At 40.7% G+C, this 15,784-nt stretch overlaps 1 protein-coding gene across 3 annotated transcripts in view; it reads right to left on the bottom strand.

Moving 5' to 3' along the window:
• LIMS1 (LIM zinc finger domain containing 1) overlaps positions 1-15,021 on the bottom strand; it is a 161,113-nt gene extending 146,092 nt beyond the window's left edge. For 2 of the 3 annotated variants that reach the window (XM_039222204.1, XM_039222205.1), the window contains exon 1: positions 14,747-15,021. In XM_039222204.1, the coding sequence (XP_039078135.1) occupies positions 14,747-14,778 (32 nt within the window). In that variant the 5' untranslated portion in view covers positions 14,779-15,021. The remainder of the gene's footprint in view (positions 1-14,746) is intronic. The other variant, XM_039222206.1, reaches the window with a different exon arrangement.
• Between the last annotated feature and the right edge of the window lie 763 nt (positions 15,022-15,784).

The raw sequence follows: 15,784 nt of genomic DNA on the forward strand, positions 1-15,784 counted from the left end.
ACATTGGCGCTTTTTTCCCATTCAGTATAATGCCCTTGAGAACCATCCAAATTGTCACAAAAATCAATAGCCTATTCCTTTTTATTGCTGAATAGTATACCATGATAGAGAGGAACTACACTTTGTTTAAGCATTTACCTGCTGAAGGACATCTGAGCTGTTTCTAGTATGTGGATATTAAGAATAAAGTTGTGGGGCACCTGGGTGGCTGAGTTGGTTAAGCATCTCTTTTTTTTTTTTTTTTTAATTTTTTACATTTATTTATTTTTGAGAGACAGAGTAAGACAGAGCATGAGCAGGGGAGAGCAGAGAGAGAAGGAGACACAGAATCTGCAACAGGCTCCAGGCTCTGAGCAAGCATTCAGCACAGAGCCTGACACAGGGCTCGAACCCATAAGCTGTGAGATCATGACCTGAGCCGAAGTCGGATACTCAACTGACTGAGCCACTCAGGCATCCCAAACGTCTGACTCTTGATTTCAGCTTGGTCATGATTTCATTGCTCATGGGTCTGACCCCTGCATCAGGCTCTGCAATGACAACATGGAGGCTGCTTGGGATTTTCTCTTTCTCTCTCCCTCTCTCTCTCTGCCCTTACCCTGCTCATGCTCTCTCTCTCTCTCTCTCTCAAAAATAAGTAAATAAACTTAAAAAATAAAGAATAAAGTTGCTTCCTGGATGTTAAGTCATACCTGGGATAAATCTGGTCACAATGTACAATTCTTTTTATGCTTTTTAAAGATTCAACTTGCCAATATTTTGTTGACAATTTTTGCATCAATGTTCACAATAGGTATAGGTTTGCAGTTTCTTTTTCTTATAATGTCTTTGTCTGACTTTGGCATTAGGATAGTGCTAGCCTCGCAGACAGCACTGGGAGGTATTCTTTCTAATTTTATCCACTGAAGGACTGTAAAGAAATGGTATAAATCTTAACATATTTGGTAGAACTCGCCACTAAACACATATGGGCCCGAGTTATTCTGGAATATTATTCATTCATTCATTCATTCATTCAATTTCTTTCATAGATATAGGCCTATTCAGATCACCTATTTCTTCTTGTATGTTTTAGCAAACTGTGTCTTTCAAGGAATTGGTCCATTTCACATAAATTATCGCCAGGTATGGAGTTGTTCATGTTATTTCTTTCTTACTCTTTTAATTCCCATGGTATCTATAATGATATCTCCTCTTTCATTTCTGATATTAGTAATCTGTGTCCTCTTTTTTTCTTAGCCTGGAAGTAGCCTTATCACTTTTGTTGAACTTTTCTAAGCACCAGCTTTTTGGTTTCACTGATTTTCTCTATTCACTTCCTGTTTTCAATTCCACTGATTTCTGCTCTAATTCTTTTTTTTCTTCTGCTTACTTGGAGTTAATTTGCTCTTCCTTTTCTAGTTTCCTAAGATGAAAACTTAGATTACTGATTTTTGTTATTTTTTATTTTTTAATATATGCATTCAATGGTATAAATTTCCCTCCAAAACTGTTTCCACTGCAGCTCCCAAGCTTTGACAAATTGTGTGTTCATTTTCACTAGTTGAAAATATTTTTATATTTCTCTTTGAGATTTCTTCTTTGATTCATGTATTATTTAGAAGTGTGTTTTAATCAAATATTTTGTGGTTTTACAGTCTTTTTTCTGTTGTTAACTTCTAGTTTAATTATGTTATGGTCCTTACAGCATAACTGTTTTCTATTCTTTCACATTAGGTAAGGTGCATTTTATGGCCTAGAATGTGGTCTATCTTGTTGACTATTCTGTATGTGCTTGATGCGAATGTGTATTATGCTCTACTGGATAAAGGAGTCTACAGATATCAATTTCCAGTTAATTAATGATGGTGTTGAACATAGTTCAACTAGGTTCTTACTAATTTTCTGCTGCTGGGTGTTGAAGTCTCTAATTATAATTGTGGTTTTGTCTATTTCTCCTTTTAGTTCTATTGATTTTTGCTTCCCATATTTTACAGCTCTGTTGTTTGGTGCAGATACATTTGAGATTGCCACATCTTCTTGGTAGACTGACCCTTTATATAACCCCTTTGTCTCTGGTCTTTGCCCTGAGGTCTACTTTATCTGATATCTATATTAATATCTGACATCTATATTAATATCTGACATATTAACACAGTCACTCCTGATTTCCTTTGATTGATGTTTGCATATTTTAGCTTTTACCAACCTTTTTGTTTCAATCTGCCTGTATCATTATACTATATTTGAAGTCAGTTTCTCGTATATGAGATGTAGTTGGGTCGCACTGTTTAATCTACTCTATCAAATTCTGTTGTATATTTAGCCTATTTACATTTAATGTAGTTACTGATATATTGGGGCTTAAGTCTGTCATTTGTTTTTTTTCCTGTTTATTCTGTTTGTTTCTATTTTCTTTTTCCTGCCTTTTTGTAGGTTACTTCAACACTTTCTAGAATTTCACTTTGATCTGCCTAGGATAAAGGGTATCTCTTTGAAATCTTAGTGGTTGCTCTAAGTATAACATATGTATGTAACTTATAGTCCTCTGGTGTCCTCCTCATTTTACTAGTTTGAGTGAAGTATACAAAACTTACTTCCTCCTATAACCCTTTACCATCCCTGTTTAAAATTTTTCTGTACATTAATATAAAATCACATCACTGTTATAATTTTGTTTCATTCATCAAACATAATTTTGAAAATTCAAAAGCAGAAAGAAAGTCTATTGTATGTACTCCTATTTATGTTTACCACGTTCTTTTCTTCTTTCTTAATATTCCATGGTTCATTCATTTATAATTTCCTTTCTGTTTAGAGAACTTCTTTCTTTTTTTAAATTTTTTTTAATGTTTTACTTATTTCTGAGGCAGAGAGTGTGAGCAGGGGAGGGTCAGAGAGAGAGGAAGACACAGAATCTGAAAAAGGCTCCAGGCTCTAAGCTAGCTGTCAGCACAGAGCCCAATGTGGGATTGGAACCCACAAGCCGTGAAGTCATGACCTGAGCCCAAGTTGGATGCTCAACCAACTGAGCCACGCAGGCACCCCCATTTAGAGAACTTCTATTACCCATGGCGGGATGGGGGGTGATAAGGTGTTAAGATCCGCTAATCACAAATTCCCTTGTTTCTCTTCATGAGAATTTACTGAGTCCCTTCTATTCCTGAAGGATATTTTCAGAGTATATAGAATTCCAGGTGACAATTATTCTTTCTAAATTTGAAAATATTGTGTCACTATCCTTCTGGCTTCCATAGTTTTTGATGAAAACTCTGCTGTCATTCAAATTCTTTCTTATAATGGTAAGGTGTTATTTTCCCCCAATCTGGCTGATTTCATGGCTTTTTAGGTCTTTAGTTCTCAGAAGTTTAATCATGGTGCCTCTTGGCCTGAATTTATTTGGATTTATCCTGTTTGTGGCTTGTGCACCTTCTTAAATCTGTATGTTTATGTTTCTTGACAATTTGGGGAAATTTTCAGCCATTACTTCCTCTAGCATTTTTCTACCCCACCCTCTTTCCCCCTTTAAGAATTCACATGACACAAATATTAGCTTTTTTGTTATAGTTCCATGAGTCCCTGAGGCTTTGTCTCCCCCCTACCCCCATCTATTTTCTCTCTGTTGTTCACACTGGGTAATTTTTATTATTTTATATTTCAATTCACTGATTCCTTCCTTAGTCCCCTTCATTTGAACCCATCCACTGTTGAGCTCTCCATTAAGCTATTCATTTTGGTTATTATATTTTTCAGTTGCAGAACTCCCATTTGAATCTTCTTTATATCTTACTTCTTTGCTATGGATTGCTCACTGAAGCATTTTTATTATGACTGCTTTAAAATCTTTGTCAGATAATTCTAACATTTCTGTCATCTTGGTGCTAAAATCTATTTATTGTCATTTTTCCCTCACTTTGAGATTTTCCTGGTTCTTGCTAGGATAAATATTTCCTAATAAAACATGAATATTTTTATATTATGATATGAAACTGGCTTTTTCTGAAATCTCTTTAGCAAGGGAGTTTCCTTATTACTGGCAAATAGAGATAAAAGTATATGTTCCCCCATTTAGCCTCTGTTGACACCCAAGATGGGGATTCTTCATTAATGGGGAGCAGGGTGAGAGTTCTAGTTGTCTCCACTAACACTGTGATAATTGGGAGATGGGGCAGTAATTACCAGCTGGTGAATATGAAAGTCTTGATTCCTTACTTGACCTTCGCTGACCCCACCATGATAGAGGTGTTGGGGTGCCTGGTTCCAGCCTGGTGAGGATGCAAGTCTAGGCTCCCCCTTGGCCTCTGCTGGCATGAGCAGTGGTGTGACTACAGTTTTTTCCTGGGTGTTTGACTGGAGTACAGCATGTGCTGTCTAGATGTTTTATATTGTGTTAGACTGTCTCTCTCCCAGTGCTTTGGCAAGAGACAGCAGCCCTTTGTTTTGGCTTTTTTGATATGACCTGTTGGCATTCCAGACTGTCAGATTCTTCAGCTCCAACTCTGGAATATATGTTAAAATCCAGAGATCTTAGTATGCTGATGAATCTGGGATCTGATGAACAGATTTAGCTATCAAAACACTAAACCTTACTTAGATACCAATTCAGAATAACTGTAAAATAAAATGGGTGCTTGAAATAAATGTAAAGTTTAAATGAGTAATTGATAATACCAAGGGATTGTTAGTAGTATTTTTTAGGTGTGATAATGATGTTGTAGTGACATTTAAAAAGTTTTCTTAGAAGAGTCCTTATCTTTTAAGGATACATATTAAAATCTTTATGATATGACATAGGAAAGAGAGGAATGGAAAAAGACTGGCCTTCAGTCAAAGACTTACCATCAATCAATAATTAGTGATGCTGAATGGTAGCACATGGGGATACACTAATCCCTCCAGTTTCATATATGTCTGAAACTCTCCATAATAAAAAATTTTAAAGTACAGATTTCAAGACATTTCCCCCAAGAAGTATGGGAAGAGGGTGAGCACAATCTCCAGTTAGTATAATCCCCATGCTGTTCGTCTGCGGCCCATGTTTCAAGACTGCTCTACTTGATTCACATATCTCCCCTACAGTGTTCCAAATAAAGCAGCCCCTGGTTGAACACTGCCATGACCGATAATGTTTCCAACTCCTAAGAGATCTCAATAAACATTTGACTGATCTTCACATCTTAAATAAATAACAATAAGTCTATAATAACAGGTGACAAATGATGGTTTCCTCCTTTAAATTTCTAAGACTTTTAAAACTTCTATACTTGTGGGGCGCCTGGGTGGCTTAGTCGGTTAAGCGTCCGACTGTCGCTTAGGTCATGCTCTTGCGGTTCGTGGGTTCAAGCCCCTGGAGCCTATTTCAGAGTCTGTATCTCCCTCTCTCTCTGACCCTCCCTGCTCACGCTCTCTCTCTCTCTCTCTCCTAGAAATAAATAAAAATAAATAAGTAAATAAATAAATAAATAAAACTTCTATACTTGTATGCACACATAAGATACAAGATAGATAAATGTAACCTCTCACTACATTATAATATGCTCCGCAGCACAGTATACACAAATGAATGCACACTGAATTGGAACTATCTTACCAAATTTATAAATACTACTTCAGTATATACAAGCATAGATGGCCAAGAGCTCAAACTTAACATAGGAGACATTTGTGTGTTGTACACAATTATCGACACACTAAATTTAAGTAAATAATTTAATCTTATCCAATATGTTCTCTAGGAGATCAAGAAAGAAAAGACTAACAAGAGGCTGAAGCAGTCAGGGAAACCATCTTCAAGTTTAAGCTGGGCTTTAAGCACAAGATTTGGAACCCTCTGCCTCACAAAAAAGGAAAAACCAAGTTCAGAAAGAAGGACTGTGGTATGTCTGGCAATAAGATGATGTAAAGAAGGAGTAGTGGGGAATAAAACTGGATGGGCTGACTGGCATGCTAAGATACGAGAAAGACTTGAACTGTAGGAAAAGAAGTAGAGAGCTCTGACCTACTGAATAGTGAAGTGAATGGAGCAGACACAGGCCTCTGTGAGGCATGTCACTGTGAACTCCAGCTCTGTCACGAATGTGGGACTTGGTGAGTCCTTTACCTCTTGAGTTTAGTTCACTCATCTGTAAAAGCGGGCATAAAAAACTCTACCTCATGATGTGGCTGTGGAGTTAAGATTTGTTAGTTACATAAATGTTCAACATCTTTAAAGTACTTTTTGTCAAAGTAGGTAATTAATAAAAGGTGGTTATCACTAAGAAAGTTTCAAAAGCTTTGTCAGGGGCCTGACAATGAAACGAAATTATATAAACATGGATGACTAAACATCGTTTGAATTTTTCCCAATGTTCCATGGGTGCTGGGTCTCCGCCACTAATATACAATACACTGTAGAGTAAAGTTAAACCAAATGTGAAAGCTATCCTGTTTTACTCAAAGTTTGATGAGTTTATTCAGTGGTGTCACAGGCATTAAGGAGAACTAGCTCTGAACTTTTCCATTCACTAACAAATGAAGAAATAAAAGGAGAAATAAAGCTCATTTAAATCTGGTTTGTTTTTCTTTTGACATTTAACAAATTTTGATTAAGACATTCCTTTACATTCAGAGATTACAATTTGGCAGAAAAGATTAGACATATACACAAACAAGTACAACACAAAACAGAAGCTGATAACTACCAAAAAAAGTCTAAAAGCTTTCAGGGAACAGACACAAGCTCTGGATCCCTAATTCCCTAAGCACACAACAAGAACTCAACAAATGTTCCAGAAACTCATTATTTCATGAGAGAAGTGCCAATTTTGTCCCAAATGCCAAGAAGACACAGGAGAATATGGTTTTTCTAGCCCAAAAGAATAGCATGAGCAAAAGCACAGGGACAGGAAACACCAGATGTTTTCAGAAAATGGCAAGTAGGTGAGAGTTTAGTGAAACACAGACTAAGGGAACTGTGTGTGACAAGGCTATAAAGACAGACTGGGGCCAGACCACAAAGAGCGTTAAACTTCAGGCTCAAGAGTTTGGACTTTGTGACAGGCAATAAAAAGTCTTCTTAATATTCTGAAAAGTGGAGTACTAAGACCGAAGTGGTGCTTCAAGAAAATCTGGAGCCAACATGAATGATAGAATAGTCAACTGGAAGATACTCTAGAGCTGGGAAGCTCTTATTTGCCTTTTCAATCCCTACAGTGGTACCTGTACTGTATCCTGCATATTAAAAAATCTGTGAAACCTATTGAATTGGGAAGGAACAACCAGCTATGGCAGAGGCAGCAAATGTATCCCAATAAGAGAATTAAATAGATTTATTACTTTTATTTGGAGTTGCACCAATTTTTTGATTCCTAAGACCAATGGATTACTTGTATCCTATATTATATTATAATATTCCATGTTATATTAGTAAGGCAGCTTCCATATGGGATAGCAATGCGCCCAGCTTTAACATAAAAAAAACACACACAAAAACAAAACCAACAACTACTACATTTACCAATGAGAAATTATTTACAATCTGTTTAAGCAGCTGGTATATTTGTCACTTAACTGATACATCAGTAAATAAGCCTATCGATAGGATGGAATGTCTCAGACTATGCCATGTGAGGGCTGTGGACATGGGTGGGCAAAAAGACCTAAGGCTCTGGGGATGAAGAAATACAATCACCATCATGTGTGCCTATGAATCCCATGGCCCGAAGAACGCATTTCACAAAAGGAATCCACCTGAAAGAGAGTGAGTGACATCCAGGACCTCTGTGATAGAACAATTCTAAGGCAACATTTAATAATTCATTTGGACATTTCCAGAACTATTATGCTAATAGGGCTCAGATATATAAAAGTCTCAGCCCTCAAGGCATTTACAATATAGATGGGAAGATAAAATATATATGTAACAAACTATTAACAATGCAGTTTGAATGAAGTAACAGAACAAACTAAGTGTAGCACAGCAGAGACAACTCCACATTATCTTCAAAGTTGGGGCTCTATTTCACTTTGTGGCCCTGAACAGAGGCAAATAAAACTACCTCTCTATCCAACTCCTCACCTATAAAATTAAGCAACAGTTTAGTGGAGACTACTCTCATAGGCCCACAAAAGTGTTGAGTATATCAGTTTAGTAGATTCTTTTTCTCATATGAAAACATTTGTTTTAATGTTTTATTTATTTTTGAGAGAGAGAGAGAGAGACAGCGTGGGCAGGGGAGGGTCAGAGAGAGAGGGAGACACAGAATCCAAAACAGTCTCCAGGCTCCACGCTAGTTGTCAGCACAGAGCCCAAGGCGGGGCTCAAACCCACGAACTGTGAGATCATGACCTGAGCCGAAGTCGGACGCCTAACTGACTGAGCCACTCAAGCGACCCTGAAAACATTTTTTAAATGCTAGGCAAATTTCTTAGATCTTCATGTTACTATAACTGTCTTTTCAGTATATGCTAAATAAAAGAAAGCATATACTACAAAAAAACGTTACCACGAATCTCATAACACCTTTAAAAGAATCTGTACTTTATCAACATTTAAATGACAAACAGGAGGGGCGCCTGGGTGGCTTAGTCGGTTAAGCGTCCAACTTTCACTTAGGTCATGATCTCGCGGTTCGTGGGTTCGAGCCCCGTGTTGGGCTCTGTGCTGACTGCCAGCTCGGAGCCTGGAGCCTGTTTCAGTCTGTGACTCCCTCTCTCTCTGACCCTCCCCTGCTCACGCTGTCTCTCTCTCTCTCCTAGAAATAAATAAAACATTAAAAAAAAATGACAAACAGGAATACACAAATTTATGTTTTCCACCTCAAATGTTTAATATGCATATGTAATTTATTTTGCATTCTCTAAAGTCTTTTTTCAGCCTTAATATTGTTTTCTTACACTCACTTGAAAGTTAATCAGGATGAGGGTTGAAAAGAAGTAAGAAAGGAGAAGTATGAATTAGAAAAAAAAAATTCTGAGGAACTCAGCAAGAATGTGTGTACAGGAAGTAAAGAAAAGGAAGAAATTGCAAGGGATTATATCAATGCCTTTAATAGACAGTGAAGTCACAAGTTGTAAGCTTGGAACAAAGAACCAGGATGATAGGAAAAAATCAACATCAACAACCATAGTTACCATTATCTGAGCACCTGCTATGTTCCTGACATGAAGTTCAATTCATTGAAAAATTTTACATGCACAAGGTTAAAAAAGAATCAAAACAGTGGTGCCTGGGCGGCTCCATTGGTTGAACATCTGACTTCGGCACAGGTCACAATTATGTGCTTTCTGAGTTTGAGCCCCACATCAGGCTCGCTGCTATCAGCACAGAGCCCACTTCATATCCTCTGTCTCCCTCTCTGACCCTCTCCTGCTTGTGCTATCAAAAAAATAAGGGGCACCTGGGTGGCTCAGTCAGTTAAGCCTCCGACTTTGGCTCAGGTCATGATCCCACAGCTCACGGGTTCGAGTCCCGATTTGGGCTCTGTGCTGACAGCTAAGAGCCTGGAGTCCGCTTCAGATTCTGTGTCTCCCTCTTTCTCTGCCCCTCCCCTGCTGGCTTGCTCTCTCTCTCTCTCTCTCTCTCTCTCTCTCTCAAAAATAAATAAAAACATTTAAAAAAATAAATAAATAAAAAAATATTAAAAAAGAATTTTTAAAAAATCAAAATCGTACAAAAAGGCACACAGTTAAAAAAATTTCCCTCATTCTAGATTCCTAAACTCCTTAGATTCATAGACTGCCTCTCCAGGGGCAACAATTACTAACAACTGCATTTGTATCTTTCAGAAATTTTTATTATTTGCCATATTTTATTCTCACAATGACTCTTTGAGATAGATATTACTTAATAAATTAAGGAAACAAGCCTTAAAGATTTTGACCGGGTAAGGCCACAGAGCCATGAAGGGACAGAACTGGGATTGGGGCACAGGTCCAACCATCCATGCACATACCCACTCTCCTCTCAGGGATCTCCCACAGAAGCACGGCACACATGTTCAAAGGGCCTGTAATAACAAAAATCTGGAACTGAAATGTCCATCAAGGGCTGGTTATATAAGTCACATCACATGAATATTTTGAATTACTATACACAGCCACTAAATCTAAAGTGAAAAACTTATAGTAGATCTAGATATGCCACACAGCTTATTAAGTTAGAAAAAATACAATTGCCAGGAATGGGGAAATACTGTTTAATGGGCCTAGAATTTCAGTTTGGGATAATGACAAAGTTCTGGAGATGGATAGTGGTGATGGTTGTACCCCACCGTGAATGTATGTAATGCCACTGAATGTACACTGAAAAATGATTAAGACAGCACAGTTTGTTAACATATATTTTACTAAGATTTTTTAAAATATTAAAAAAAAAGCAACTGGAAAACAGTACGACTATGAGTGCATTTTTGTACACACAGAATGTGTGTGTATATAAACATTTTTTATAAACAGTTTTTATCTGTTGTCTCACTTTATCATACATCAGACATCCTGATAAGACCCCAGACTTCAGGTGTCTCCCACCCTCAACAATCTGTCAGCATTCGAACTCAACTGCTAGCACCCCTTTTTCCTACCCTACACAGAACACACTATTCAGAGCCTGACTTATCTGTAGCTTCCCAAACCCCAAGTTAAATGTCTTTGTGGACTCATCAAATTACAAAACATGCTCCAACATGAAGGGAAAAAAAAAGAGAAATATGCAGGAAAATGTTTCCTCCCCTCCCCCTGTGAACTCCAGTGTAGAAATGTCTGATGAGATCAAATAAAAGAGATGAGATGATACCAGTATGAGGGGAGATAAAAGCACTGTGGGGCAGAACGCACAGTGTGTGGCAGCAGGTAGAGCAGCTTTTGCTTCTCAAGTATCTTAAAATTGGAGTTTTTGGAAGACAACATGGCAACAGCCCAGCATGTAATGTAGATAATATTCCTGTGGGTGGGAAACCACAGCTTAAAGCGTAATTACAAGAAATGTAAAATCGACAAATGGCCTGAGATATCTGCCTTCTATTTAAGTGCAACCTTAACTAAGAACATGACCTACACTGGGGTTTATATAAATGATTATCTGACGAACAAATACAACACTATTAAAAATAGAGACTCTCAGAGCAAAGCTCTGCTCTCCCATTATAGATCTGCTATATCTACTGAAGTTTCTCTGACCCAGTGGAGGGGCAGAAAGGTCCTCTCTAGGAAGACAGGAAAGCTCAAGTGCTATATCCACATTTGGCAAGGAGAAAGAGCTTTCCAGAAGACGGTTCAAGGGGCTACCAAAAAGGAAAGGGAAGAGAATAATAACATGTGGAATCTAAAAAACAAAAATGAACAAACAAAACAAAACAGAAACAGACTCATAAATACTGAGAACAAATTGGTGGTCACAGCATTGGCGGGGGGGTGGGGGGTGGGCAGTGCGGTAAGGGATGCAGGGCAAGGACAAAACAGGTGAAGGACATTTACAGGTACAGATTTCAGGTTCTAAAATAAATTAAGTCAGGGTGATAAAAAGCATAACAGAGGGATTATAGAATACTACTTAACAACATTGTATGGTGACCATTGATAACTGCATTTATTGTGGTAAGCATTTTGTAATGTATGGAATTGTCCAATAACTACATTGTATACCTGAAACTATAACATTGTATATCGATGATAAAACTTAAAAAAAAAATCAAGACAGCAGTCCTGATGTATTGTTGTCTCTAATCTTGTACAGCACATAACAACCAGAATTGAAGGTATCTTCCCACTACCTAATTTTCATTAGTTTTCTTTTTTAATGTTTTAATTATTTTTTGAGAGAGAGAAAGACAGTACGAGCAGGGAAGGGACAGAGAGAGAGGGGGAGACAGAATCCAAAGACAGGCTCCAGGCCCTGAGCTAGCTATAAGCACAGAGCCCAACACGGGGTTCAAACCCACCAACTGTGAGATCATGACCTGAGCCAAAGTTGGACACTCAAATGACTGAGCCACCCAGGTGCCCCAAATCAGTTTTCTTAAAAATTCAGAGCCCAACTTCCTCACCCATACAAACAGGCATACAGCACTGAAGTTTCAGGAATACACTTACTGCCATGACATTTTCCCTTTTCATAACAACACTAGTCATCCTGTCATGAGAATCCTTAAGGCCAGAAAACTGCTTTTTCCATAGTAATTCTTCAAGCCTTAGCTAGTAAGTCCCACTAAAAACTTCCCAAAACTAAAACACACACACTACAACAATCCTTTAATACATATTTTAGGAGAAATCTTTCCATATATTCTTTTAAAAATATACCAAATATCTCCACTTCCCTCATCATTTAGGATTATGTCATTAACAGTGGTTCTCAAAATGTAATCTTAAAACTGTGGAGGAGGTAGTGGGTGTAGGTGGTGGGGACTCTCCAAGACCTTTACAAGAGGTCTGGGAGATCAAACCCCTTTTTATAGTGGCGCCAAGAAGTTCCATAAAAAATTGCTGTAGCCTTTTGCACTGTACTGACACTTTCACTGACAATGCAAAAGCAAAGATGGGTATAACTTAGTGGTGCAGCTGAATTCCTCACCTCCATGGACTTGCAGGAAAAGAATACCAACTTCTCTTATAACTATTCTTGATGAAAATGATCCAGCCACTTTGAAATAATCCATCAATTTCTTAGAAAGTGAAAACTGAAATTATCATACAACTCAGTACTTACACTCTTGGATATGTATCCCAAAGAAAGGAAAACTTGTATCTACGTAACAACCTGTTCACAATTATTCATGGTACCTTTATTATTAACAGCCCACACCTAGAAACAACCCAAATGTCCTTCAACTGGCAAACAGACTGCCCCATACTCAGCCACAACAAAGAACTATGATATGCACAACTTAGAGGCATGTCTAGGGAATTAAGCTGGATTTTTAAAAAGCCAATCCCAAAAGGTTATATATGTCTGATTTTGCTTCTATAAAATTTTTGAAATGACAAAATTTAAAAAGTGCTAAACAGATGAGTGGTTTCCATGCTTTAAAAAAGAGGAAGAAACCATGGAGGTGGGTGTGGGTATAACATGGCAACATGTGGTATCCTGTGATGCTAGAACTCACTGTTCTAGATCTAGTGTGGTGATAGTCACATGCACCAACACTTGTGATAAAATTACACAGAACTAAACACACACACACACACACACACACACACACACAGATGACTACAAGTAAAAGTGGGAAAGCTGAGTAAGATTGATGGATAGTATTACCGCCAATATCATGACTGATACTGTACTACAATTTTGCAAAATATTATCATTGGGGGAAACTGGGTGAAGGATACACTGGATCTCTCTGATTTATTTCTTATAACTGTATGTGAATCTATAAACACTTCAATTAAAGAGAGGCACCTCAGTGGCTCTGTGGGTTAAGCGTCCAACTCTTAATTTCGGCTCAGGTCATCATCTCACAGTTTGTGACACTGAACCCCACATGGAGCTCTGTGATGACAGCATGGAGCCTGCTTGGGATTCTCTCTCTACTGCTACCCAACTTGTACACATGCATGCACATTCTCTCTCAAAATAAATAAATAAACTTTAAAATTTTTCAATTAAAGAATGCATACCTATGTTCATAGCATCATTATTCACAGTAGGTAAAACATATAAGCACCCCAAGTAACCATCAAAGGATGAAGAGATAAAACAAATGAATAGTACTTACAAACAACGGAATATTATTCAGCTCTAAAAAGTAAGAAAATTCTAACATGATAAAACATGGATGAACTTTGAGCATATTACGCTAAATGAATAAAATAAGCCAATCACTAAAAGACAAATACTGTATAATTGATTACACTTATATGAGGTACCTGGAATCATCAAAATGGGAGACAAACAACAGAACAGGAATTACCCAGGGGTTGGTAGGGAGGAAGGAAAACTTGTGTTTAATGGGTATAGAGTTTCAGTTTTGTAAGGTGAAAAAGCTATTAAAACACTCCTCCCTTTTCCAACTACATATTTAAGGCCAGATTTTCTTCACACAATTTCTTCACACAGTTCAATCAAAATACATTGCAACAGACTGAATGCAACGCATTTAGGAAACCCCAGTTGTCCTACTATGGCAGACAATTAAGAGATTTGCAAAATGGAAAAGGACACCACTCCTCGCACTGATTTGTTTGTTTATGAAAATTAAGATTTTTCATAAAAATGTGTTAGGTCTGTTAACGTATCATGAATTTGTTTCTCTAATGAGTCAAATATTTTTAAGTGCCTCAGATTTCATTTCTAATCCAGTAAACATCTACAGGCATAACCATCACAAGCAAAAAGTTCTTTTATTTTTAAAATGAGTGCGAAGACCAAGACGGTTGAGAGCCTCTGGTCTATCTATCTATATACGTGCTTCAACATCTGGAAGATGAATTATTATAACTCAACAAGCATCCGCCGTGGGGTGCCGCGCTAAGCCCTCGAAGCACTTAGGCGATATTGGACACGTCACCAATACCTAGTGGAACCTCTCACTGGAGACCGCCAGCCTTGGTCCGAGAACCCCTGGGGGCAGCGCGGAAGCGTGGCTGCGGGCGGCCGGGCCTCAAGACACGCGGCCGCGCTCCGCGCCGGGCTGCGAGGCCACAGACTGGCTCGAGCCAAGGCCGAAGCGCGGGGGGAGAGGCCGCCCGCCCCCGGCCGGCGCGCAGGCCCGCGGGAAGGCCGAGGAAGCGGTTCGCCGCCGACGTGGCGGGTGCCGAGCGCAGGGCGGCCCCGGCGGGACCCGGCGCTTACCTGTTGGTCATTCCTGCCGCCACGCCCAGCATCTCTCCGCAGTCGGCCGTTGTCCCTCTGCACGTCGCCTGCCGGCGCCGCTCCGACCGCCTTCTCCTCCCGCTTTGGCAAGCTGCGAGCGCGCTGGCGGGCGGGCAGCGAGCAGGAAGAAGAGGCCAACAAGGGGCAGGGAGGCTGCCGCCGCCAGCGGCCCGCAGCCGGCAACTGGCTGGGCGTGCCGCGCGGGGGCGCGCGCGGGACCGGGGCCAGCGAGGCGGGCGCAGGATCCGGCCCGCGGCTCGGGGAAACCCTGCCACCTCACCGCCCTAGTCCCGCCCACCGGCCCCGCCCCCTTGGCATGCAGTCGGCCCCGCTCCTGGCCTGGTTCCTCCCAGGCCCCGCCCCACCGCGTCTGGCCCCTCCTCCAACCCCTTCCCTTCAGGGGCCTCGTCCTGCCTCTGGGCTGTCCCCGGCCCCACCTCGCTAGCTTCAGCACTGCCCACCCCCACACCCCAGCGCCGATCCGCTTCCAGTACCGCCCCATCCCCGCGTGGCCCCGCCCCCAATACCGCCCCGGCGTCTCGGCCCCGCCCAGTCCCACTTCCCCTCCCCTCGCCCCCGCTCGGCACCTCCCACTCCCTCCCTCCCATCCCCTGCTCCGCCCCTGAGTCTCCGCACCGCCCAGTCCCGCCCTACCGTGAGAGCCCCACTTCCAGCTCCGCCTCAGCTCCGCCTCAGCTCCGCCCCCGCCTGTTCTCTCCCGCCCAGCTCCGCCCCGAGGCACGCGCCACAGACCTAACCCGTTGGGCGGGGACAAGGGCCGCCAGCCGGCCGAAGGCTTCCCCAGAGCTCCGGACTTGGGTTGGACATCATGGGACTGGCCTCTGCTGTCCCTCAGGGCTGACGGCGTCACCCCGCGAGCGGAGGAACTGTTAGGCTTTCCATCTTCGAGACGCCTCCCGCTGGGCTGACGGACCGCGTGGCTCTGCGCAAGACTCTGGTCCCAGAGTGTTGCCCCATCTGGGTGACTTGGTGAGAAGGTGGAATCAGCTCCCAGAC

Source organism: Hyaena hyaena, unplaced genomic scaffold, assembly GCF_003009895.1.
Source record: "Hyaena hyaena isolate Hyena2069 unplaced genomic scaffold, ASM300989v1 scaffold_1074, whole genome shotgun sequence".
NCBI lineage: Eukaryota > Metazoa > Chordata > Mammalia > Carnivora > Hyaenidae > Hyaena > Hyaena hyaena.